At 48.7% G+C, this 27,554-nt stretch overlaps 1 protein-coding gene across 9 annotated transcripts in view; it reads right to left on the bottom strand.

Moving 5' to 3' along the window:
* TSPAN14 (tetraspanin 14) overlaps nucleotides 1–27,554 on the bottom strand; it is a 57,661-nt gene that overhangs the window by 2,415 nt on the left and 27,692 nt on the right. For 4 of the 9 annotated variants that reach the window (XM_086381693.1, XM_086381697.1, XM_086381694.1 and 1 more), the window contains exons 3-8: nucleotides 9,292–9,342; nucleotides 7,387–7,533; nucleotides 5,702–5,872; nucleotides 3,441–3,566; nucleotides 2,133–2,177; nucleotides 277–396 (exon numbers count right to left, since the gene is read on the bottom strand). In XM_086381693.1, coding sequence (XP_086237819.1) covers nucleotides 277–396; nucleotides 2,133–2,177; nucleotides 3,441–3,566; nucleotides 5,702–5,872; nucleotides 7,387–7,533; nucleotides 9,292–9,342 — 660 coding nt within the window. Of the gene's footprint in view, nucleotides 1–276; nucleotides 397–2,132; nucleotides 2,178–3,440; nucleotides 3,621–5,701; nucleotides 5,873–7,386; nucleotides 7,534–9,291; nucleotides 9,343–10,120; nucleotides 10,208–27,554 lie in introns of all 9 variants that reach the window. The other 5 variants (XM_086381690.1, XM_086381691.1, XM_086381692.1 and 2 more) reach the window with 3 other exon arrangements.

Below are 27,554 nucleotides of genomic sequence, written 5' to 3' on the forward strand. Positions count from 1 at the left end.
ACAGAGCAGCAGCCTCAGTTGCTTCAGAAGTTGCTCACAAGGCTGCTGGCTTCTCCTCCAAGCCCTGGGTAGTACTGAAAAACCCCTGGTTTCTCTGATTCACTGAATTCTCGACTTTCCCTAGCTAGTTCTTCTCCTGGCAGACACTAGCCAGCCTGCTCACCCCTGGCCTCAGGGACCCCCAGCCACTAGCGTCTTTCCCCGTGTGAAATCTGACTCAAGGGGACAGGTGTGGTTATAAGCGGGGAGGAAGCCACACGGGCAGTGGGAACAGACCTGCAGCAGGGAGATGGCGATGAAGACGCCAGCCACGATGTAGATGTTCCGCGGGAGCCAGCTCTCCAGCGCCTGGATGCAGCCTTTCGTGAAGATGGACTCATCCCATTTGCTCTTCAGCTGCAGGGAGACACGACACTGCCCTGAGCCTGTGACACGCAGGCTGTCCCCACGTTGGTTTTCTAGTGGGCTCCCGCCAAGGGCAGGGCAAAGGTTGGTGGGGAATGAGGGATCTGAGAGGGAGGTGCCGAGGACAGATGGACAGACAGAACTCCCCAGAAGTACATCAGCTGGCCTTGGCCTCTGCCCCTCCCTGGACAGTCTGCCTAAGTAAAGGCTCCCTCACTGTGATCTTTAACCTTTTCTGTGAGGGTCTCCACAGATTTCAAGATCAACACACTCCACAGCCCATATCTGGAGAAAGGGGAGCAGGCTGGGAGGTGCGGGGGAAAGATGTGCCTCAAAGAGAGAAACTGGGAGAAGAGGGTTCAGCGTCTTCTGAGTCAGCAGAGGGAAGGGAAGGGAACGAGCTTCTCAGGTCGTGTCCCCTAGCCCATGGGAGACCGGTTCCAGGAAGCAGAGCCTGCATAAGCAGACACAAGCCGGCCGGCTCTTTCTAATCCTGACCCCAAGTGGAAGCTCAGGAAGCACAAAGGGATGGGCCACAGCCGGTTCCTATGTCCCCACCCACCTCCCCACACAGCAACCAGCTCCGGCCCCCCTCCCCTATCAGCATCACTCATGAAACACTGACAGAACATTCATTTGTTAGCGGTGTTAGGAGCTGAATTATGTCCCCCTAAAATTTGTATGTTGAAGTCCTAACCCCCAAGACCTCAGAGTGTGTCTGTACTTGGAGACAGGCTTGTAAAAAAAAGAAGTAAATACATTCAAATGAGGTCACTGGAGTGGGCCCTAATCCAGTATGACTGGGGTCCCCTAAGAAGAGGTTAGGACATAGACAGAGAAGCCCATTTGAGGACACAGGGAGGAGAAGATATCATCTGAGCCAAGGAGAGAGGATTCAGAAGGGAGCAACCCTACTGGCGCCTTGATCCCAGACTTTTAACCTCCAGAACTGTGAGAAAATAAGCCTCTGTTCCCCACAGCCCAAGCGCTTTGTTATGGCAGCCCTAGTGACTAGTACAAATGGTGACAAAATTCAGTAACTGGAGAGGCTGATGCTGACACGGGCCCATCCCTGTCAAGGGAGCTCACTGCAGAGGGAGCTGAGGTTTCCCAAACAGGAGGGTCACGTCCCCCGTGTCCACGACCAATAGGAGGGGTGTCTGCAGGTTCCCTGAGATCCCTCTCTTTCAGACCAGCTGTCATTCACAGCAGCAGAGGCCATCAGAGCAAGGGCTGGGTGAGGCCTCACCTCTTCACATCCGAGTGGAGCCTGAAGAAGCCCTTAGAGGGCTGAGCCCCACTCCTGCCCTGCCACCACTGTCTCCACTCGGCAGCTGGACCAAGCCATATGCTCCTGCAGCTCCATCCTGGACCCCTAGATAACAGATACCTCCTAGGATTCCAAGGAGCCTCTTCTCCAACATATAGCCTTTGTTCTCCCAAACTTCCACCTGACCTCTTTCCACTCATGTAGCAACTGCTAGATTTTGGGATTGTAGTTCACAGAGTTTGAAATCACAGGCATCATTGTTCTCGGGAGGATGTGTGCATGACCATGTGTGTGCTGGTTCCAAGCTTGCCTGGTTCCCAGCTTAGGTGGCACCTCTGGCTCCTTAAGTCTCCCCTGGGTTTCCCATCCAATTTGCACTTGTGCTAAATCAGGGAGTCAGACCCTGGGGAATAGACCTAAAGAATTCAAAATTCATATGCAATATGGGGGCTCTCACCTGAGTCCTGACGTCATAGCCACACTGTGTGTTCACAACTTTTTGCTGTTAGAAAAAACAGAAAAATTCATCATTTTTGTACTCTTGAGAAGCTAGTGGTAGAAAGCTCTAGAAAAGTCACAACCAAACATGAGCACCAACTCCATTACAGCACACACCCTTCCAGCACACTGCCAGCTAACCTTTCATGCTAGGACAGGGTCAGAAAACTTTCTGCATGAAGGACTAGACGGTAAATATTTCTGACCCGTCTACGTAGCTGCTTTTTAACTCTGCTGTTGGAGCGTGAACACAGCCATTGACAATATATAAATGAATGGGCATGGCTGTATTTCAATAAAACTTTATTTATAGACAATGAAATTTGAATTTTGCATGATTTTCACGTGTCACAAATTATTCTTGTTTTGATTTATGTTCACTTAAAAATGTCTGAAACCATTCTTGACTCACAGGTGAGGCAAAAACCAACAGCAGGCCGGCTGTGGCACAGGGGTTGCAGTCTGCCGATCCCTGTGCAAGAGGGGAAAACCTACCCTTGCTGAAGAATTCACAGTCACCGTGGAGCTGTGCTCTGCAGCCTCTGTTGATCTGAGGAACCTGCCCAGGGCCTGTGGCCCAGCACCAACAGTGTGACCACACTGACAGTACAGTGTAACTGTCCTCTCGGCTCAGACCCTCTTCAGGCAAACACTGAGTGTTCCTTCAAGGGAACCCGAGGAACCTCCCTAGGCAGTCCACTGGTTAGGATTTGGAGCTTTCAGTGCCAGGTCCCAGGTTCAATTCCTGGTTGGGGAACTAAGATTCCATAAGCCACACAGTGTAACCAAAAGAAAAAAAAAAGGTCACCCAAGAGCTCAGTTTCTGGAACTCAAGGATGTTAGTCTGCAGACCGGAGAGGAAAACCAGTGAAGAAGAAAGAACAGTAAAAATTCTGCGTCACCCCAGATGGCGATGTACCCCATCGTCCCAGGCTTCTGAGGACTGGGCATTTTCTCCAGAGAAAGGGACACCTGGGTTCATTACACTCATAGCATCTTGTTCAGGCTCTCTGAGTGAGAGCCCCTCCCGGCAGGGGTAACACTGTTTTTCTCCTGCTTCACCCAACCCACTAGAGCCAGGGTGGGCCGTGTGAAAACGTTCCTGGAATTTCTACATATAGGCTTTCAGAGCTGCACGAGCCCCAGGCAAGTGGAAGGGGAGCCAGGCGCTCAGTGAGTCCGCAGGAGAGAAGTGGCCAGAGCCCTCAAGGAAGCAGGAACTGCTCACTCCACTCCAGAGGGACTGTCCACAGGTGAGCCGACTTACCGCGGGGTCAGGCACGCAGCAGGAGAAGGGCACCCCACATTTCTCACGGCTGTAGCTGGCGCCACTGCAGTTGAAGTAGACATTGAGGTCCCAGTCTTCAGGGCCATACGCCCCACAGCACTGGTTCTGCAATCACAACGCCAGGGACCATCAGAGCTCCAAGCACAGGGTGGTGTCTGTCTGAGGGACGAGGGATTTGGTGTGCCTCTATGTATCACGCAGAGAAATCAAGGCCCACCCAACCGACCTGCCATCACAGGGACGTGACCAAGGTGACCCTGGTGGTCCTAAGGAAGGGAACTGCGTCCAGGCCCTGTCTGGGCCCAACACCCCGGGCAGCGCCCTGGCCTCAGCTCTACTCCCTCCTCACCCTGGAACTTCCCCAACTGCCCCCTAACCAGCCCAGAGCAGGCTTCTCGTTCTCCTTCCTATATGGTCCTCTATCACCTGGCAAGAGAACACCTCCCATGGTCAGTGTGCCTTCCTCCCCAAGAAAAGGCCAAGCTGACCCCAGTCACCTTTTGTGTCTCTACAGAAAACAGCTGCTGAACACGTACTCCCAAGGAAAGAGTTACAACTAGGGTGAATGGTAATGCAATCGAAGCTTTGCCCCTGACCCAGGGTCTCGTCCTCCTTTCCCACAAGCACTCCCCATCTGGTGAAGCAGCAAAGAAAACCTCCCTTTGTCTAAAAACTCATAAAACCAAGTGCACTGAGAGCAGCTTTGTGACATCAGCAGTGTCCCAACCAGATATTGTTTTTGCACTTGTCCTTAGAGCTGACACAGTTACAGCCCTAATTACAAGCCCACAACCAGGATTTCTGCTTTACTTTCATTTCTGAGGTAAAAGCCCGTCTCTCTCCCGCAACCACCCTCCAGGGTTCCAGGCGCTCTAACGAATACCCAATATTTCACCATGAGGAGAGGAAGGCAGTGGAGGAAACTACAGTGTCTTTAAGGCCAGGGCAGAGACCTGGATCCTTGATACCAGCAAGCCCCAGGCTATGTGGAATCGAGGAGCCTTGAATAGAAAAGGAAAAGGCGCCTCAGGCAGTGCTGTCAGGAGGGGGTGGGGTGCCGACTCTCACAGACGCACGCGGGTCTCTACCAACAACACAGGAAGGATCTCTGATCACATAAATGGGTTTTGCTGGATCGATCTCAGGATACGTGAAACACAGGGCAAACAAGTTCTGGTTAATAAGGAGAACAGATCAAAGTTATTTTTAATGCTCTCTATTTTCTTCTCAGAACCAAAAGGTTCCCTATAAAAAGTTTTTGAGGAAGCTAGGCTTTTTGGCTGGAGAAGGCAATGGCACCCCACTCCAGTACTCCTGCCTGGAAAATCCCATGGGCTGAGGAGCCTGGTAGGCTGCAGTCCATGGGGTTGCTAAGAGTTGGACACGATTGAACCACTTCACTTTCACTTTCCACTTTCCTGCATTGGAGAAGGAAATGGCAACCCACTCCAGTCTTCTTGTCTGGAGAATCCCAGGGACGGGGGAGGCTGGTGGGCTGCCATCTATGGGGTCGCACAGAGTCGGACATGACTGAAGTGACTTAGCAGCAGCAGCAGGTTTTCTGGTAGAGCAGAGATCAAACAGCAGCCTTGCACAGGCCGGCATGGTGGGGAGTGGGTTTCTCCCGGGGGAAGGGAGGTAAGGGATGGGGGACAGCTGTGGTCCCAGCCTCCAGGTGCAGCCACACACAACGGGGATGGAGGTCAGACGAGAAAAGGTCACCGCCTGGGACTGCTTAGACTAACCTCCGGGGACATATTCCAGGGAGGTTACATTCCTCTCGGTCTAAAGAAGTTTGCTCCAGGCGGCTCTGTCCTCTCAAACAGGAAGGGGAAAAGGTCCCGGGAAGGAAAGGGACAGGAATAGCCTCAGACAGGGAGTCATGTGCCTAGCTCTGCCCCTCAGTGCCCACAGGGCCCAAGGGACTGTGGCTGTCTGCGTGGTCAGGGCTGGAGAGGTCCAGGCCCGAGGGAGTGGGGGTGGTCACGAGTGAAGCTAGACTGCCTGCCTGAAGCACTTGGGGGACAGTACCCTGAGCAAGCCTGGCCCATCAGCACACAGGAGTGGACAAAGCTAATCTGTTCAGAGGCAGGGGTGGCACCACCCTGGCCTCCCTGCTGAGGGCAGAGCTGAGGAAGGAGGGTCCAATGTTCCTCACCAGCCTGGGCCCCCAGCCGCGCACACAGACTGAAGCCAGGACAACCAAGCTCTATCAGGGAGAAGGCGGGCGTGGTACTTACGGCTTTCTGAAGGGAGTCAATGAGGTTCTGCAGGTCAATGTCATCCCGGTAGGATCTGATGTTGCTCTCAAAGAACTCCCGGAACCGGTCCCTCACCCAGTCCTGGAACAGGAAGGCCAGCACGGCCACGGCCAACTCCAGGAAAAAGATGAGCACGATGGTGCTGCAGAACTGCAGGGGGGACAAGCAGGGAGTGGGTGTCACCGCACCTCAGCCTCCCAGCCAGACCACAGCCCCACCTGACCCAGAACCTCTGCCTCCCACTAAGAGCACAGGCTTGGCAGCCAAGAGACCTGCGCTGGAGCTGAGGAATCCCACGTGATGGGCTGGGTACCCTGGTTTCACCTCATCCCTGCTCACATCGCTGCACTATTGGTAAGAGTCAGATGAGTGAAAGGACAAGCAAGCTCCAAGACAATGGGCCAGCCATCTCCTATGAAGGAGCACCCCTCCAACAAGGAAACCCCACAATAGGAATGAATGGCTATCCTGGCCTACCAGGCTGCCAGCTCCTTTAGTGTAGGGACTGTGCCCCAGACATCCTATCTGACCTCTCTCCTCACACCTACAGCCATCGCACTTGCTAGAAATCTGTCACTCCTACTTTAGGGATAAGGAAACCGAGGTTCACTCAGGTCACATGCCTGAGATGCAGGACATCTGAGTCCCCTGGCAGGGCTCTTGACAACTCTGGAGTTGCTAATGTTATCAGTACCTACTCTGTGTGCATACGATAGTCAACTGCGTTAAAACGTCTGCAGAGCAGAGGCACCACGGGGGTGGAGTTCTGTCAAAGCCACTGCAGCCACAGGTCCACACCCCTCTGTCAAGGCGGGGTTCCGGCCTGCGGAGCTCGTGTTATCACAGCCACTAGCACTGGCCACACCGCACACTAAGCATTTATGCTATAGCCAGCAGTATCTCAAAATAAGACACACACACACACACACACAAACATACATACGTACAAGGCCTCCCAGAATGTAATCTCCATTCACAGAGAAGCAAGATAACCAAACAAAAATGAAAAGCATGGGGAAAAAAAAAGTGTGTTTTGCTTTTTAATTTAAGCCCAGAATAAAAGGCTTGGTCTAATAAATTCAACAAATAATATATTGCAAAATATGATTATGTGTTTCCCCCACCAGGTGCTATTTAATTTTCGCTGAACGCATTTCAAAATAAATGTGTATCTAAATATAAAACTAACTCTTAGTAACTCAAAGTTCTGCCAGGAAATCGAGGATTCTGCACTGTACATCCAACAGATTCATACCCGCTGGAGAAAGCAAAAGATTTCCTAACATTATTGACATCTTCTGATCTTAGCCAGGAAGGGCAAAGGTGACCAGCAGACAAACAGCTGGAACTGCAGGGGGCAGATAAAAGGTGAGGGAGGGGCAGGTGACCCTGCCCACTAGGAGCTGAAAACCAGAGGGGCCCAACTTCTCTCCCGCTGAGGGCCTACTTCATCTGAGTGTCTCCTGGAACCTTACCTTTTTCAGGGGGCAGCAGGGAACAGAGGGCTGCCTCCTCCCCTCACTGCCGGATCCTGGGGCAGGCTTGTAAGAGTGGCTACCTCGCCCCACCCACTCCAGCAGGTATAAGGCTAAGCCTGTCCTACAGAGCCTGCACTCCTACCTCCCCCACCATACTTCCTCCCACCCCCACTCTGGGCCACTCACAAAGTTGAGCAGACAGATGTTCTCCCGCAGGGCCCCCACGCAGCCAGCAAAGCCCAGGGTGAACATCACCACGCCCACCATCAGCACCAGCACCACCGGGTCAATTCCATGCATCCGGGTCACTTTGGTGAGGTCGGATAGCACCCCCTGAAAGAGGCAGAGAAAGCAGGGTAACATCAGCCTTGAAGAGTCGAGGGTGCCCTGGGGGGACTGAGCTGCAACTAAATGAGGACAGGGAGCTGCCTTCCGGGGCTGTCTTCTCGTTAAGTGCCAGGCCAGCGCATGGCCTTGCCCCGCTGCCCTCTTAGAGGCCCAGCAGATCTCTGCCTCCCTCAGCTCCCAGTGGCCCTCCTGCTCCCAGACTCCATCTAGGCTGTCAGTTCCTCACAGGCAGACCCCATGCTTCTTTTGTAGCCTGTAGGATATAGATGGGGTGAGAAGGGGCCCTGGGGGACCCTGTGGTCAAGGCACCCAAAGGCCCTGGCCTTTGGTCATCTGGCAGCTGACTCTGCATTCAATTCATGGAGAACGCCATTATTTTGAGATGAAAACAGCTTCAACACGAACAGGCTTGTGAACAGCACAGGCACCAGGGACAGATGAAGACAGCACTGTCCGCTGACTTTTCGTGACGATGCAGATGTCCCGTATATATCTGCGCTGTTCAAAATGGCAGCCACTGGTCACACGTACTATTATTGAGCACTTTAAATGAGGCCTAGTGGAACTGAAGAAGTGCATTTTAATTTGTATTTCACTTTAATTAATTTAGATATAATCAGCCACATCTGGCTAATGGGAACCGGAATGGACAGAGCAGTTCTACAGGATTCAACGGAGGAAGAAGCAAAGAGCAGCCAGGCCAGACACCCAGCGGGAACCGGGCAGCCAGGGTAGCCAGGCCTAGGCTCTGGGCCCGATTGGCTGAGATGCTGCTGCTCCGTTCTGGTCACACGGTGGCGCTATGAGTCATGGTTTGCACCAGCTTCTCGGTCACTAGGGCAAAGGGACATGGCACTGCAAGCACTTAAAGGGGCCTAAACCTAAAGGCAGACTGTATCCAGTTCCCAAGGCCATGGCAACAAAGCCCACAGACCTAAGTGCTCCTGCCTCCTTCTGAAAGTAAAGAGAGGCTCCACTGAAGGAACAGAGGGCCCTGGGCCTTAGGCTTAAGAGAAAGCTTTAGCTCTCACTGTTTCCTGCCTCGTCTCTCCACCTCCCCAATACCCACCGACTTACGGTGCAAAAGGTGCACCAAAGGTCCACTCTGCTCACATGCGGTCTAGTCCCCTCCTTGGAGTTCCAAATGCCCCTTGTCCTTCCAGACAGTAAGAGCCTGCTTTCCTCTCCTCCCCCATCCTCCATAGGCTGGGCAATGAGGTTCGTGGGCGCTAAAGATGTGCCCCTGCACCGCAGGGCACCCAGGGGGCACAACCCAGAGCCTAACTCCCTGACTCAGGGGTCCTATCCATGGGCGAGAACGAGAGCTTCAGGAATCACCACAGCTGTGCTCAGGGACCTGCTGGCTCCAGAGGCACAGTCCATTCCAGAAGGTAGCCCCAGGCCTGCCCTGGACACAGCTCTGGACACGCCCCGGGATGACTCGGGACTTCTGGAAATGGAAGAGAGGGCTCTCCATGCTCATGGGGCTCAAAATCCCAACTGGCCCAGCCTTGGCCTCTAGCAGCAAACCTGCCACAGGGAAGCCAGGCTAGCCACAGGACCCCAAGAGTTTTCATCACAAGTTAAGTAACTTCCAAGAACTGGCTCTGTAAAGGTTAATGACCACAAATCATTGCCCTGCACAGGAGGGGCTCTCTGGGGAGGAGTTTGGAGGAAGGGACAATTAAAGCTGAATGAACCTGGTGGACTACTGCTCAGGGTTCCAGTGACAGTCACACCTACCTTCTCGCTCCACGCCCATAATCCAACTCCGAGGAAGACAACTCCAGCCAGCTGAGCAGGGCAGGGGAAAGAGAGAGAAAGTTAGGTCAGAAACCAGCTCCACGAACATGCTTCTCAGAGGAGGGACCAGACTGCTAGTGTCAGAGGGGGTTCCTGGCTCATGTCCACGCTGGGCAGGCAAGGCAGCCCCTCGGTCCCTGCAGATGACAGGGACTCCAGCTGAACGGTGGGACAGTGAGGCTCTTCAGGTAACTCACACCTGTCTTCCCCGACTGCTGGGACAAAGTCCTTCAACCCCAGCTGGCCCCATGCTTGGGAGAGCAGAAACAAAGATCTCGAACAGTCTCTGATCAGGAGAGACTCTGGGGTCAGAGACACTGAGCCACACCCTGCTTCCTTCCTCTTCCACAAGTCCCTTCTCAATGCAGTGCACTGCCTGGTGTGAAGAGGACATCATCCCTTGTGACGCCTTCAAGGGCTCCCAGTGCAGGTAAGGCTCTGCACAGGACTGCCACCCTTCTTGGGTCCCAGCCCTGGAGACATACTCCAAGCACAGAAAAGCAGCTGCCAGGCTGAGCTTCCTCCCCTACCATACTTACACTCTCGTGGCGGGACACACCTGTGATCAGGGAACGCTGGGTTATGTTACTGAATTAAGAGGCCTGCACTGAGCCATGTGCCAACCCCAGAACCGTGTCCCCCAACCCTGACCTCTCATCAACAGGAGCCCACTGGTGCCAAGGTGCCCCACCTGCCCCATGACAAAAAGAGACCCTCCAGATACACCCCACAGTTCCCTACACCAGGAAGGGTTTTCCAGAACAAACACCTCGTGGCCTCGGAAATTAAGCAGCCCCCTGTTGTTCTGCTCAACTGCCGTACATTCTGCTGGCGTTGTGCCGCCATTTATCAGGACCTGGTGATAAACAACAGGGCAAGGTTCTCTGTGACTGCAAGTTTCCCAAGTGTGTTCTCCAGCTCCAGGACCCTCCTGCCCACTGCAAGCCCCAGGAGGCTGGACTCAAAAGAAAGGCCTTTGGAGAAAGCCCGGGAGTTCCCAACCTCCTCTGGATCACAGGCCACTTTCAGAAAATGTGCACATGCCCCACATTTTGGAGGGAATTTCAGAGGGTTCACAGACTCCTCATTGCTGGTTCCCACAGCAGTCTGTGGACTTTAAGTGAAAAAGTCCTGCCAGGTGACCTGATCCGCCTGCTCCCGCCCCCCGCAACTTGACTAAGTACCACAGGGGCCGACAGGGCCAGGACGAGAACTCTGAACCCAAGTCTCCCTGAATCCAAGTTCCCTGACAAGTTGATGATTAATCACTCTATCCATAACTTCATTCCCTTTCTTGTCCCACCCCGTTCTCCTTGAGATTAAGGAATATCAAAGAAAAGGGGAGACTGAAACCGAGCAGAACCCTGAAGGACCTTGCCGGGTACAAGCCCCTCCACGACCCCTGCTTCTTGTTGGCCTCCCCTCCCCCTACCTGTTCCAAAGAGCAGATTCAAGCAGTTAATGATTAGAATAATGACACAGGAGTCACAGGACTCCCGATTCCTCCAGAAGGGATTTAGATAACAATCTACCACTATCTTTAAGTTGTTCTGCAGAAGTAAGACCCCCACTCTGTGGAGGAGGGCAATTACACATTGACCACAAGAAGTGTAGACCCCAGACTGGTTGGAACGGGAAGGCTGATGATTCAGATTTCTGAAACATTATCTGTTCAACACTAACCAATCAGAAGAAAGTCCACAAGCTAATCACATACCCTGTGGCCCTCACTACGAACATCTGCCTTTAAAAACACTTGTCTGGATTTATCTCTGGGCTTTCTATTTTGTTCCATTGATTTATATTTCTGTCTTTGTGCCAGTACCATACTGTCTTGATAACTGTGGCTTTGTAGTAGAGCCTGAAGTCAGGTAGGTTGATTCCTCCAGTTCCATTCTTCTTTCTCAAGATAGCTTTGGCTATTCGAGGTTTTTTGCATTTCCATACAAACTATGAAATTATTTGTTCTAGCTCTGAAGAATACCGTTGGTAGCTTGATAGGGATTGCATTGAATCTATAAATTGCTTTGGGTAGTATACTCATTTTCACTATATTGAGTCTTCCAATCCATGAACATGGTATATTTCTCCATCTATTAGTGTCCTCTTTGATTTCTTCACCAGTGTTTTATAGTTTTCCATATATAGGTCTTTAGTTTCTTTATGTAGATATATTCCTAAGTATTTTATTCTTTCCGTTGCAATGGTGAATGGAATTGTTTCCTTAATTTCTCTGTTTTCTCATTATTAGTGTATAGGAATGCAAGGGATTTCTGTGTGTTGATTTTATATCCTGCAACTTTACTATAGTCATTGATTAGTTCTAGTAATTTTCTGGTGGAGTCTTTAGGGTTTTCTATGTAGAGGATCATGTCATCTGCAAATAGTGAGAGTTTTACTTCTTCTTTTCCAATTTGGATTCCTTTTATTTCTTTTTCTGCTCTGATTGCTGTGGCCAAAACTTCCAAAACTATGTTGAATAGTAATGGCGAAAGTGGGCTGAGGAAACCAGAAGGGAAAGAGACACGTGTACCCCAATGTTCATCGCAGCACTGTTTATAATAGCCAGGACATGGAAGAAACCTAGATGTCCATCAGCAGATAAATGGATAAGAAAGCTATGGTACATATACACAATGGAGTATTACTCAGCCATTAAAAAGAATACATTTGAATGAGTTCTAATGAGGTGGATGAAACTGGAGCCTATTATACAGAGTGAAGTAAGCCAGAAAGAAAAACACCAATACAGTATACTAACGCATATATATGGAATTTAGAAAGATGGTAACAATAACCCTGTGTACGAGATAGCAAAAGAGACACTGATGTATAGAACAGTCTTATGGACTCTGTTGGAGAGGGAGAGGGTGGGATGATTTGGGAGAATGGCATTTAAACATGTATAATATCATATATGAAACGAGTCGCCAGTCCAGGTTCGATGCATGATACTGGATGCTTGGGGCTGGTGCACTGAAACAACCCAGAGGGATGGTACAGGGAGGGAGGAGGGAGGGGGGTTTAGGATGGGGAACATGTGTATACCTGTGGCAGATTCATTTCGCTATTTGGCAAAACTAATATAATATTGTAAAGTTTAAAAATAAAATTTAAAAAATAAATAAATAAATAAATAAAAACACTTGTCTGAAAGCCTTCAGGGAGTTGGGGTCTTTTGAGCACGAGTTGCCCATTCTCCTTGCTGGGCTTTCTGCAATAAACCTTGTACTTCCCTTCACCACAACCTCGTGTCAATTTATTGGCTTTGCTTCAAGTTGGGAGAGTGAACCCAAGTTCCGGTCAGTAACAATTCAGTAAGCAGTGAGGGAGAAGACCCCGATCCCGAGTCTCAGTTCATTCATTTACTCACTCATTCGTGCAATGGACACTGAGCAAATGCTAGGCACCACCTCAAGCACTGGAGACAGCACTGCACCACGCGGCCAAAGGTCCCTCTGCTGCTGGAACGTGGGTGCCAAGGAGGTTCCTTCCACCACATCACACCGATCCCCCACTTTTCAGTCCTCCCATTGGATTAGCCAGCTGATAAAGGACTTTATTTTCCTTCATGGGGTGCATGACTTTCCATTCCTGAGTGTCTGACACTGTGCGGTAAGCAAGCTGGAAGGTGACTAGTTGCTCTCTGCTGAATCCTATAGACCTCCCTCCCCACCATTCCTCACAGTCTCTGATGACTCACTTCCCTCTTTCCAAGCTGGGAGGTCAAGTCTTTTGCCTTAGCTTATCCACCCTCATCCAGCACAGTGGTCATTCCCTCCTCCACTGAGGCCCTCAGCTTTGGGGACATGAAGGGTACACACACGGTTGTCTTCCACTCTCCCTGTCATTCCGCCTCAGTCTCTTCTGAGGGCTTACCCTCTTTCAGTTCAGTTCAGTTCAGTCACTCAGTCATGTCCGACTCTTTGCGACCCCTTGAATCGCAGCACGCCAGGCCTCCCTGTCCATCACCAACGCCAGGAGTTCACTCAGACTCATGTCCATCGAGTCAGTGATGCCATCCAGCCATCTCATCCTCTGCCATCCCCTTCTCCTCCTGCCCCCAATCCCTCCCAGCATCAGAGTCTTTTCCAATGAGTCAGCTCTTCACATGAGATGGCCAAAGTACTGGAGTTTCAGCTTTAGCATCATTCCTTCCAAAGAAATCCTAGGGCTGATCTCCTTTAGAATGGACTGGTTGGATCTCCTTGCAGTCCAAGGGACTCTCAAGAGGCTTCTCCAACACCACAGTTCAAAAGCATCAATTCTTCAGCGCTCAGCTTTCTTCACAGTTCAACTCACATCCATACATGACCACAGGAAAAATCATAGACTTGACTGGTCAGACCTTTGTTGCCAAAGTAACGTCTCTGCTTTTCAATATGCTACCTAGGTTGGTCATAACTTTCCTTTCAAGGAGTAAGTGTCTTTTAATTTCATGGCTGCAATCACCATCTGCAGTGATTTTGGAGCCCCAAAAAATTCAGTCTGTCTATTTCCCATGAAGTGATGGGACCGGATGCGATGATCTTCGTTTTCTGAGTGTTGAGTTTTAAGCCAACTTTTTCACTCTCCACTTTCACTTTCATCAAGAGGCTTTTTAGTTCCTCTTCACTTTCTGCCATAAGGGTGGTGTCATCTGCATATCTGAGGTTATTGATATTTCTCCCAGCAATTTTGATTCCAGCTTGTGCTTCTTCCAGCCCAGTGTTTCTCATGATGTACTCTGCATATAAGTTAAATAAGCAGGGTGACAATATACAGCCTTGACGTACTCCTTTTCTTATTTGGAACCAGTCTGTTGTTCCATGTCTAGTTCTAACTGTTGCTTCCTGACCTGCATATAGGTTTCTCAAGAGGCAGGTCAGGTGGTCTGGTATTCCCATCTCTTTCAGAATTTTCCACAGTTTATTGTGATCCACACAGTCAAAGGCTTTGGCATAGTCAATAAAGCAGAAATAGATGTTTTTCTGGAACTCTCTTGTTTTTTCCATGATCCAGCGGATGTTGGCAATTTGGTCTCTGGTTCCTCTGCCTTTCCTAAAACCAGCTTGAACATCAGGAAGTTCACGGTTCACGTATTGCTGAAGCCTGGCTTGGAGAATTTTGAGCATTACTTTACTAGCGTGTGAGATGAGTACAATTGTGTGGTAGTTTGAGCATTCTTTGGCATTGCCTTTCTTTAGGATTGGAATGAAAACTGACCTTTTCCAGTCCTGTGGCCACTGCTGAGTTTTCCAAATTTGCTGGCATACTGAATGCAGCACTTTCACAGCATCATCTTTCAGGATTTGAAATAGCTCAACTGGAATCAGAGGCCTCTAAATGCTGGAGAACCTCACTGTTCAGTCCTGACCCCTGCCCTCCCCTAATCCTTGGATAATCTCATAACTCACACAGCTGACACACAAACCCCAACCTCCAGCCATAGCTGATCCCGAGTCAAACACACCAATGACTACTTGACCTATCCTCTAAATACAACCAGCAACATTTCAATCTTCACGTGCCCCCAAAGGCAGCTGTGGTCTCCCAGATCCCCAGCGGCTCCTCCCAACCCCCCCCCCACCCCGTTCTCACTAAATGGCAATACTGACCATCTACTCTTAAGACAGAAAACCTCGACCTCAGGCTTGACCACTCTGGACCTCCAACTCCACATTCAACCTACCAGGACCTGCTATTAGTCCTACCTTCAAAATATGTTAAGAACCCTCTCTGCTCCCACCTGTCCATGCCATCACCCCTGCAGGGACCTCGCCACTGTCTCCCCACAGGTCCCGAGCAACTAGAACAACGCTTTAATAATATCAGATCACCCTCCTCCTCAAAATGCTCCAATGACTTCCTTTTACACGTAGAATAAAATTCGAACTCCTTCCTGTGGCTCACAAGGGCCTGGGCAGCCAGGCTGTAGCCCACATCTCCAACACTATCTCCAACCCATCTCCCCAGCCCCCGTCCCACCCACCTACCCGCCCCCAATCCCGGCCATCTCTGCTGAATCCTAGACATCCCTCCCCACCATTGTTTCTTGAACTCACCCACCTCACCCCTGCCTCAGAACTTTGACTCGATCCCTTAGCCTAGAAGGTTCCTCCTCCACATCCCTTCCTGGCTTCCTCCCTCACTCCATTCAGGTCTCTCCAAATTTCACCTCCTCAAACACACCTCCCTTTGCCATCATGCGCAGACTGTCTCCCCACGCGTCAGTCCTGACCTCCTTCCCTGCTGCATCTTCTTCAAGGTACTCATCCTAGACCACGTGAGCTGTCTACTGTGTCTCCTCCCCTACTTAAGCCCTCTGAGGGCAGAGAAGTTTTCTATTTTGTTTAGGGTTGCCTGACCACTTTCCAGGACAGGCCACCCACCACCATGTACCACACGGGATGGTGAGGGAGGTCTGGCCCCTGCAGCCCTCTCGCTGAACACAATCAGCCTGAGACACCAGCTCCGTGCCACCACAGCCCCGTCCTCCTCTCAAAACAACAGGGCTCCAAGAATAAGAGCTCACATTTTTTTTTTTTCCCATTCTGTTTCAAAGGAAGAACTAAAGTTAACTTGCAGCAGAAAGACAGGAACTGAGGTGGGGGGTTGGAGGGGTGTCACATGCCAGATCATGGGTTCAATGAACACTGGCCCAAGGCAGGAACTTCAAGGACTAACAGTTGTTTTAGAGACAAGACTGAAGGAGGGCCAGACAGGGAAGTGACCTGTCTGGAAGCTCAAACAGCAACCTCTTGAATGAGCCAGGACTCTGGCCAGCTTGGCATGGCTCCCTGAGGAGCCCCTTCCCTGGCCAGCCCCCACCCCCCAGGACAGATGGTCTGTGTAGTTGGGCTGGCCTCTTGGCTGCCAACCATCTGGGAGTGCCTTCCAGCTTCAGAGTAACCTCCTTTGTTTCTCATCTATGACCTGATTAAATTCCTTCTCAAAGAACGGAGTCCAACTCCCACCAGTTTGGGAGGAGCTCAAAGAGGACAGGCTTGGACCATCAGGTTAGCACACTGTGGTGGTCACCAGGGCGAGTAGCACCACCCTCTCCTGGGTAACTGATGCTACATTAAACACAATATACCTAAAGAGGCCCTCCACACCCCATAACACTGGTACTGTTACCCCTATTTTTCAAATGGGAAAGTTCAGATGTAGGATGATTTGGTTATTGCCTAAACTCACATAGCAAGCTGGTGGAGAAGTCAAGAAACAAACCTATGTGTCTCTGACTGTCCTGACATCACGTTATCTCACTGCACAGGGCAGCCGCGAATAGTGGGCACCAGCATACGCCCTCCACCACAAGGGGCAGTCACAAGTGCCCAGTGGTGTGGGAGGCTGCAGAAGGGGCTTCTAGGGTGTGCAACAGTAAAGCCAATGGAGGATCACTCTGTGTCCAGTCAGGACCCCTGTGGGGGTCACTGTGAAGATTCAGGAATAACCTGAAGCAAAGGCCCCCTGTGTAAGAAGGTGAGAGGTTTCCTCTGGGGCATTCTGGGCTGGTCCAGCCCTGCTTTGTTCTGGAAGCCCACATGGAGTCAACTTGCTAAGTGGGCAAGTCTTTACCCAGCAGGTTCCAGACACGATGGAAGTGTAGACACCTGGCTAGGTTTCGCCGGACTGGAGGAGGATTCAAACACCAAGTAGGTTGAAAGCAGCCCCTCATCACCCACAATTTAGTGGCCCTAGTCTCTTACAAGATTTCATTTCAGTGTAAAAGTGCTCGGGCCCCAGTGCCTTTCCTCCACAAGATCAAGACAAACCACCAGCAGCTGTAAATGTTTTCAGGCTGCTGGCCTGCCAGCCCCTGACTCTTGTAGATTCCTTTAGCTGAGGCAGGCTCCTCTGGGCTACCTGAGGGAGGCTCCAAAAAGAACCAGAAGGAAACCCAGGAGGAAGCACTGAAACCCAAAGGAGTCCTGGGCAGCGCTGAACAAACAGCATGGGTCAGTTGGTCCTGATTCCAGCTCTACCCTACAAGTTCCTTGTGAGAGGACTTGTGTGGGTCCAGAAATTTCTCTGAACCCGTTTTCCTTTGCAAAATGAAGGTGACCCCTCCTGGGTCAAAGGAGGGTCATAAGGATTCAGTAAGCATCCCGAATAATGTGCTTACCCTGGGGTACTGAGAGAGCCCTGCCTTGCCTTGGAGGCAGAGCAGAGTCCTGGGGTGGGGGACCTTCCAGACCTTATCAGGATTTGCTAGATTGAAGACACAGTGCCCCACCCTCCAATGACTCACAGCTTTGTCCTGACACAAGGTCAGAAGAGTAGAGTTTAAGGAAATAGGTGCCTCCTGGAGGCAAGTGAAATGGGGAAAGGATGATGGATAGAAAACAGGGCAGGGAGTAGAAAAAGCTATAATAAAACTGTTTCAGCTCTGTTCCTAACTCATCTTGTGGCTTTAAGAAAACCACTTCTCTCTTCGACTTCAGTGGAAGCCAATGATCTCCAAAGACCTCTGTTTCTCCTGCTCCCTAAGCTCCGCCACCATAAACCATGCCAGGTGGAAACCCAATGGTCCTGGCACTCGTTCTCCAGAACTGGAAATCCTGGCCTGGCAAGTCCAGGGAACACCAGAGATGCCTGTGGTCACGTGAAAGGATGCCAGAGATGGCACAGATCTTAGACCCAACCTGGCCCTGACAGCCAGTGCGCTGAGGTCAAGATGAGGAGGCCCTGCCCTTCCAGACTGCATCCACTCTGGAGCATAAAGAAAGCATAAAAGGACTGCTTCTTTAAAAAAAAAAAAGCTTAAACCCAGCCACTTCTGGGTGGGAGTTTGGAAGTTCTGGGGGCCGGAAGGGATGCTGGAGCCCAGCTTCCTCATCTCAGAGGGAAACAGGCCCTGGGCGGGTCAGTGCCTTGCCCTGGGTCACACAGTTATCACACACCAGCCTTTCCTCCTGCCGGAAGGGCGGTTCTGAAAACCAGAAGCATGTGTGCCCTTCCCACAGAGCCTGTGAACCCCTGTGAGGGGCCGTGCCAGGATGGGGAAGGACACCCCACAGGGCCCTGGGGCAGCTTCCACAGACACTCTGTGCTCCCAGATAACAGGGGGCCCATGCACACAATGCCTGGGCCAGGGATCTGACTCTGGTCAGCCTTTGAAAGACACGAAGGCGGAGGACGGTTACAGGCAGCGGCCCCAGGCGATAGCGAGAAGGAACCCCCAAACCCGCCTCACCCCTGTCCCAGTCCCTGCCATTGCTGGCACAGATGGATGATTAACAGTGAGTAGAAAACAAGATACTAAGCTGAGGGTCGGCAGTTCCAGAAGCCAAATAGTAAGTATTTTCAGCTTTGCTGGGTGGAAGGTCTCTGTTTCAGTTACTCAATTCTGCTGTTTTCACAGGAAAATGGGCAGGGCTTGTTCCAAAAAAAGTCGTATGTGCAAAAACGGGCAGAGAGCCAGGTTTGGCGTGCAAGCCATAGTCAGCCACGTCCTGCACTAAACTATCATACCGAAACCATCTGAACTGAGACAGGATTTCCTTCAGCTCAGCCACGTGAACCCCAGGACATCCTATAATTCGGGTCTCCAACCCTGGTATGTTTCTATATCACTTCAACAGGTCTTAATAGCCTAAAACTACAAGTAATTCAAATAATATGCTTCCACAATGGAATATCCCACAACAATGAGAATCAATGATCTACAGCTACGTACCACAGCAAGAATGAATCTCAGACAAAAGATGCAAATTCAAAAGACTTGATATGGATTGAAATTTATGTCACTCCAAATTTCACATCTTGAAGCCGCAGCCCCAGTGTGATGGTATTTGGAGACGGGGAGGTTAAGTGCGGTTACATGAGGTCATGAGGGTGGAGCCTCCATGAATAGAGGAAGAGAGACCAGAGCTTGTGTTTTCTCTCTCTCTCTCTCTGCCATGTGAAAACACAGCAGAAAGACAGCCACGTGAAAGCCAGGAAGACAGCCCTCACCAGAACTTGACCATGCTGGCACCCTGATTTCAAACTTCCAGCCTCCAGAAATGGGAGAAAATACATTTCGATTGTTTAGGCAACAAAAGCAATGGCATGTGGTAATGGCAGCCCAAGCTGACCAAGACAGGAAGAATGCTCGGGCAGAAAAAGTGTATCTAGCATCCAAACAAAAGTTACCAGATAGACAAGAGGTAAAACATGACCTATAAAAAGGAAAAAAAAAATCAGTAACTGGAAACAAGACAGGAATGAGAGAGAAGATGGAATCAGCAAAGACTTCAAAACAGATACTGTAAATATACTCAGATTTACAGGAAAATAAGCAAAGAGAGAAATAGAAAATATTAAAAAGATTAAAATGGAACTATAAGAAACAGAAAAACCAACATTAGAAATGAAAGATTCACTAAATGGGTTTAACTGCCAGTTAGACACTACAGAAGATGAGTGAACTCAAAGAGAAAGCAGTGGGAACCATCTAAATTAAATGATGCAGGGGGTAGAAAAAACAAAACTGAGCAGCATCTCAGTGACCTGTGGGACAACAAGGAATTCAAGGCGGGGATGGGGTATATATTTAAAGAAATAATAATTGAAGTCATCCCAAATTTGATGAAAAATATAAACCCACAAATCCAAAATGCACAATGGACTTCAAACAGAACACAAGAAAACACACCAGCACACATCATGATAAAATTGCTGGAACCCAGTGAAAAAGAGAAACTCCTGCAGTAAGCCTGGAAGGGAAAGAAAAGACACTTGTATAAACAGTACACATTTACAAGATATTTAACCAAATGAAATGAAAACATCTCAAAATGTGTGGGATACAAAAAAACATGGAGCATCACCAAACACAGGCATACCTTGGACATACTTGGGTTCGGTTCCAGACCACCACTATAAGACAAGTCACACTACACTGTTCGGTTTCCCAGTGCGTATAAAGATTGTCTTTATACTATACTGTAGTCTAATAAGTATGCAATAGCACTATGACTAAGAAACAAATGTACATATCTTAATTTAAAAATACTATACTTCTAAAACATGCTAACCATCATCTGAGCCTTCAGCAACTCATAATCTTTTTTACAATAGTGATGAATCACAGATCCCCATAACACATACAATAATGAAAAAGTCTGAAATATTCCAAAGATTACCAAAATGTGAGAGACATGAACTGAGCCATTGCTACTGGGGAAAATGGTGCTGATAGACTTGCTCGAATCGGGGTTGCCAGAAAACCTGCGATTTGTTAAAACTGCTGTGTCTGGGAAACACAATAAAATGAGGTACTTACACTATAGGAAAAAAGAAAGATCTAAAATCAATGACCTAATCTTCCACCTCAAGACGACAGAAAAAGAACAGCATGATCCCAAAACACATAGAAGAGAGAAAATAATAAAAAGCAGAAATCCACGCAACAGGCTGGAGATGGATGGTGGTGATGGATGAAGAGCAATATGAATGCACTTAATGCCACTCAACTGGGCACTTAAAAATGGTTATAATTCTAAGTTTTGTTACATAGGTTTTACCACAATTTTTAAATATAAAAAAATTTTTAAACTTTTTAAAGAAATTCATGAAATTAAAAACAGAAAAAAAAAAACAAAAACAAAACCAGAGAAACATCCCCTAAATTAAAGGAAGCCAGATCCAAGAGTGAAATTTAATTTATAATGACAGAAGGCAGATCAACGGTTGCTGGAGGAGGGGTGGGGGGAGAATGATTACAGAAAAGTGCAAGGACTGTTGCAGGAGTGATGGAAATCTTTGATATCTTTATTGTGGTGATGGTGATTATACAGAGTATACAGCTGCCAACTCAGTGAACTGAACGTCCGAAATGGGTACATGTTATCCTATTTAATTTACACCTCAATAGACGTGATTTTTTTAAAACACATTTCTGGGAGGGGAAAGGTAAAACAAGGTGGGAGTAGGACACTCCCCCACAGATGACAAATCTCCCCGTCAGACTGGGCCATGCTGACTATTTGCCAGAAGCAGAGTTACTCAGCCCTGACACCACCCTGTGAGTGTGTAATAATCACATGTCCCAGGCAATAATCACAGTACACATACTGCCCATCATTGCAAATTCCTCCTGGTGGTCCCAGCCTCAGATGCACCTGAACCAATGAGATCAGGAGCTGAGGGCCTGCAAGGATCAGCCACTCCCAGTTCAAGTGGAGTCTATAGTTAAGCAATCCTTGCCCTCTGTCTTGGCAAGCCAAAATATGGAAAAATACACAAACAAACACATACCCGTGTGCGCCAAACGATAAGGCAATCTATTTCCTCTGAACTGGGGCAGTCCTTCTGGTGAATATGATTATATAAATGTGTCAGGCCAGTCAAAACAATGGATACACCTTCTGACCCATTTAATCTCACCCTTGGGAACCTATCCCAGCAAATAATTTCTCGTCCTTTCCCCAAAGGCAAGAATCTGTGTTACAAAAGCTAATCACAGCGTCCTTATCCAGGATAGTAGAAAGACAACCTAAATGTCCGATAAGGGAATTTTCAAAGACCTGGTCAGGAAGTCTACTTGGCAACCTGGAATGCTCTATCCTAAGTGATGCTAATACGAAAACTCAGACTGCAAGATGATGAGGATACTTTCACCAAGTGAAACTGAGTGACCACAGACAGGAAAATGGAGCCTGTAGGAGGGAACACAGTAAAGCTGGGAGGCCTTGTGTAGTTCTCCAGAATTTCCAGGCAAATACAAAAGTTCAGTATATAAAACTGGAAGGGGAAAAGGTAATACTTCTCAGCAGTGAAAGCGAAATACTCTACAAACATTATTAAACACTAGACTTTTCCATTCTAATTGCATTAAACAACCAAGAAACGGAAGCAGAGAAACCATCTGTGTGGGGATCAGGCCTTGGGGTCCAATATCACATGGACAGAGTTCAGCTCAAATAAGGGCAATTCTCTAGTGGTTAGAACGATCCAGAGTCAACAGCCCATTGTAGGGTCAGACAAAGAGACTGTCCACCCACAGAGAGGCCACAAACAGGAGCGAGGGCAGGGAGCTGCTGTTAAGTCCTTCCACGTTAGACTGGCTTTGCCTCTCTTGGGCAGGGTTAGGATTAGGGACTGTCCTGTTTTGCCTGGGGCAGTCCTGGGGCACATCTGCTGTTACGGCAAAATTCTTAAAAACCTCTCTTTCATTCTTTAAAGTTTCCCAACTTGGACCACAAATTACATGCTTACCCTACTCATGGGAGGCATCTGTTACTTTGAAGGAAGGGGCCTCAAGCCATGCTAGTCACAGAACACAAATGTCCATGTTTCTCACCCAGAAACAGGCTGCACATGAGGCTTAGGAGCGAATTCCTGCATTTTACAAGCAAGGAAGCTGTGGCTCATGTCACTGAGAAGGCCCAGGGCAGGGGCTCTCTGTGAAACAGGCTGATCGTCTGTGCCTACCAGGGGCCTCGGTTCTACACTTTTAATCCATCTCTGAAATAGATCCTGGCAAGGGCTTCATCAGAACCTTTGCAGATTAAACTCAGTGTTTGAGGTGGTAAGCAATCCTGGAGTTGCCAGCATCATCGGAATCATCCCTCATTGAGGATACACTCAGTAAAACCAGGGAAGCCCAAATTCTCTCCAGAATCAGGTGGGGTGAGAATGAACAAAGACAAAGGCTGTATATGCCTCTCTCAGCTTCCCTTCCTCTGAAGTCAAAGTGAGATATTTCAAGAATTTTAATCATAGTGAGGCTTCCCTGGTGGCTCAGTGGTAAAGAACCTGCTTGCCAATGCAGGAGACACGGGTTCCATCTCTGGTCCGGGAGGATCCCACATGCCACAGAGCAACTAAGCCCGTGTGCCACAAACACTGAGCCTGTGCTCTACAGCCTGTGAGCAGCAACCTCTGAGCCCACATGCTACAACTACTGAAGCCCTGGAGACTGTGCTCCTCAACAAGAGAAGCCACCGCACTGAGGGGTCTGCACATCGCAACTGAGAGTAGCTCCCGCTTGCTGCAACTAAAGAAAAGCCCGTGCAGCAATGAAGACCCAGCACAGACAAAAATAAATAAATAATTTTTTAAAAAGGAAAATTAATTGCAGTAAAGTACTGGAAAAGGTCAGTTTTCATTCCAATCCCAAAGAAAGGCAATGCCAAAGAATGCTCAAACTACTGCACAATTGCACTCATCTCACACGCTAGTAAAGAAATGCTCAAAATTCTCCAAGCCAGGCTTCAGCAGTATGTGAACCGTGAACTTCCTGATGTTCAAGCTGGTTTTAGAAAAGGCAGAGGAACCAGAGATCAAATTGCTAACATCCGCCGCATCATGGAAAAAGCAAGAGAGTTCCAGAAAAACATCTATTTCTGCTTTATTGACTATGCCAAAGCCTTTGACTGTGTGGATCACAATAAACTGTGGAAAATTCTGAAAGAGATGGGAATATCAGACCACCTGACCTGCCTCTTGAGAAATCTGTATGCAGGTCAAGAAGCAACAGTTAGAACTGGACATGGAACAACAGACTGGTTCCAAATAGGAAAAGGAGTATGTCAAGGCTGTATATTGTCACCCTGCTTATTTAACTTCTATGCAGAGTACATCGTGAGAAACGCTGGACTGGAAGAAACACAAGCTGGAATCAAGATTGCCGGGAGAAATATCAATAACCTCAGATATGCAGAGGACACCACCCTTACGGCAGAAAGTGAAGAGGAACTAAAAAGCCTCTTGATGAAAGTCAAAGTGGAGAGTGAAAACGTTGGCTTAAAGCTCAACATTCAGAAAACGAAGATCATGGCATCTGGTCCCATCACTTCAATGGGAAATAGACAGGGAAACAGAGGAAATAGTGTCAGACTCTATTTTTTGGGGCTCCAAAATCACTGCAGATGGTGATTGGAGCCATGAAATTAAAAGACGCTTACTCCTTGGAAGGAAAGTTATGACCAACCTAGATAGCATATTGAAAAGCAGAGACATTACTTTGCCAACAAAGGTCTGTCTAGTCAAGGCCATGGTTTTTCCTGTGGTCATGTATGGATGTGAGAGTTGGACTATGAAGAAGGCTGAGCACCGAAGAACTGATGCTTTTGAACTGTGGTGTTGGAGAAGACTCTTGAGAGTCCCTTGGACTGCAAGGAGATCCAACTAGTCCATTCTGAAGGAGATCAGCCCTGGGATTTCTTTGGAAGGAATGATGCTAAAGCTGAAACTCCAGTACTTTGGCCACCTCATGCGAAGAGTTGACTCATTGGAAAAGACTCTGATGCTGGGAGGGATTGGGGGCAGGAGGAGAAGGGGACGATGAGGATGAGATGACTGGATGGCATCACTGACTCGATGGACGTGAGTCTGAGTGAACTCCGGGAGTTGGTGATGGACAGGGAGGCCTGGTGTGCTGTGATTCATAGGGTCGCAGAGTCAGACACGACTGAGCAACTGAACTGAACTGAACTGAACACATAATATAAAACTAACCATCTTAACCATTTTTAAGTAAGACTACTCAGTGGCATTAAGTACATTCACAGAATTGTCAAACCATCACCTCCATCCACAGGTATCTTTCCATCTTGTAAAACTGACACCCTGTTCAACAGTAACTTCCCACTTTCCCTTCCCGCAGTCCCTAGTTCCCACCATTCTACTTTCTGTCTCTGACTACTCTACGTACCTCATATAAGTGGAATCATAGAGTGCTTGTCCTTTTGTGTCTGGCTCATTTCACTTAGCATAATGTCCTCAAGGTTTACCCATGTGGGAGTACATGTAGGAATCTCCCTTATTTTTTAAGGCTGAGTAATATTCCATGGATGAGATGGTTGGATGGCATCACCAATTCAATGGACATGAGTCTGAGTAAACTCCAAGAGCTGGCAATGGACAAGGAGGCCTGGCGTGCTGCAGTCCATGGGGTCACAAAGAGTCAGACATGACTGAGCAACTGAACTGAACTGAACCGAATAGTCCATGGCACGTATAGACTACATTTTGTTTATCCATTCAACCTTCAGTAGACACCAGGGTGGCTTCTACCTCTCAGCTATTGTGAATAATGCTGCTATAAACAAGGGTGTGCAAATACCTCTTCAAAATCCTGCTTTAAATTCTTCTTGATATATGCCCAGAAGGAGAATGCCTGCATCATTCGGTAAATTTTTTCACTTCTGGAGGAACCATCATACTTTTTTTCCACAGCAGCTGCACCATTCTCACCAATGGTGCATAGGGATTCCAATCGCTCTGCATCCTCGCCAACATTTGTTATGTTCTTGTTTTTAATAATACGCATTCTAAGGGGTGAGAAGTGGTATCTCATTGTGGTTTTGATTTGCATTTCCCTATGTCAAAGTGAGAGTCCACCCTAGAGACAGATCTAACACAACCAAGGAATGATTATAAATTTAAAAAACCAAAAGAAGGGTAAAAAATATTAGTGTCCTCAAAATGCTGTGTTGGCAGCATTTCCCTGACATCCCTGTGATGAAAACCCCATGAAGCCCAGCTCCATGCTCACCTAGTAAAACATGCAATTCAGAACAGACACAAATACTGGGGCATCCGTGTTTCTTGCCTCCAGTAAGTATTAAATGTTCCATGGAAAAATCTTGGTCCTAAAGTTGGAAAGAGACAGCTTAAAGAAGAGTACTACAGGTATTTGCTATAAAGAATGTTACTGTGAAAATAATTCTGGATGGGGCAACCTGCTAAACAAAACCTCTGCTTGTTTCAGCACCTAGAACTGGTCAAAGAATCAACAAGTTGCTTCTTCATATTCAAACCTGCCTACTGAGCCCAAGTCCACCATTAAGGCTGTCATCCTGCTCCACTGCTCACTGTTAATTCATCAAAATCAAAGAAAAACTCTCGGCAAAACGATCCAGCAAAATAATCCAAGGTGGAAGAAGACATAAATTAAACAAGATCGGCTGAGTTGGTAACTTTTGAAGCCAGTTGATGGGAGCATGGTGGTGGTGGTGGGATGGGGTTGGGGGATGTTTCATTATATTGTTTTATTTCTGTATTTTCTCCATTTAAAAAAGAAAACTCCTCTGAGAAGGCATACCATATTACACATTTTCAGAAACCTTGTGAAGCAGGAAGCAGGCAGGTGAGAGCAATTCATAAAGAAATTAGCTCTGGTGGGAGTCCAGACTGGCACCCAGGAGCCCCGGCTGCACCATGTACTTCTCGAAGGGCTCTACATCCCAGTTCTCAGACCTCACTCCACATTTCCAGCCCCTGCACAGAAGACAGAAAATCTGTGCCTAGAACTCAGCAGGGAGGGGCCAGGCGGCCTCCCCCTCTCATTTTCCCAACCAAGCTCTCCGTCCTTGTTTTCCTGACTGTTCCTTTTTGTTCCATCCCATTCTGCCCCAGTGGACACCAACTAAAAAATGATTAGCTCTCAACCACACACATAGCCAATTCTGCAAAACTCTGATAACACTGCAGCCCCCTTCAATAACCAAACAGACCTGCTACAATTCTGGATTCATGAACTCTACAATTTGAATTTGCTGCTGCCAGTGTATTATACTGGTTAGGTTAGTAAAGCTTCCCAAGAGCAAAGAATCTGTTCTGAAGAGGCTTTGAAGAAACGGAGATTCCCAGGCCCTCAGCCACGGCCGCCACAGGAGAGTTTCACTCCAGATGCAAAAATCAGGATGAGAGTCAGAGGTCAAGATGTAAGGCCAGCAAACACAGCTGGCCAGCTGGCTGAGGGGTACAACAGCTGGGTGGACAAAGCTGAAAAGGTCAAACCGCCGGTCTAAACCAGGTGGCTCTGAACTGTACATCTGGCTGGTGGGTGGGGACTCCAGGAGGGGCCAGAAGGCTCCCCTCCACACAGGTAGCGATGCAGGTCTGGACGTCACACATCTCAGGGAGGGGCAGCCACAGCCCTCCCATTAGGAGGGGTCCACAGGAACCACCTCAAATGTTCAGCACTGCTCTACTACAGAGGCAATGAGGTGGTTGCTAATGAAAGGTTGTCTGGGACCAGAAAAGTCCTGGGGGAAACAGCCAAGCCACTGAATCCCACCCTATTTCTCCAGGACAGAAACCCAGCCCCCCACCGGATAAATCATCAGGAGATGATGCTGGAAAAACAAGGCTGAAAAGCTGAGGAGTGCGGTAAGTCTGCCTTATTGTCAAGTGTCCCAGTCCAAATAGGAAATGTCAAAATCCTCAGCAGAGGCACACGTGGCGTCATGACCACTCACCCTGTGCCTGTCTCCATCTGGTCC

This window comes from Bos grunniens, chromosome 28 (genome assembly GCF_055505025.1).
Source record: "Bos grunniens cultivar Pamir isolate PY7600 chromosome 28, Bosgru_T2T1.0, whole genome shotgun sequence".
In the NCBI taxonomy this organism is placed as follows: Eukaryota; Metazoa; Chordata; class Mammalia; order Artiodactyla; family Bovidae; genus Bos; species Bos grunniens.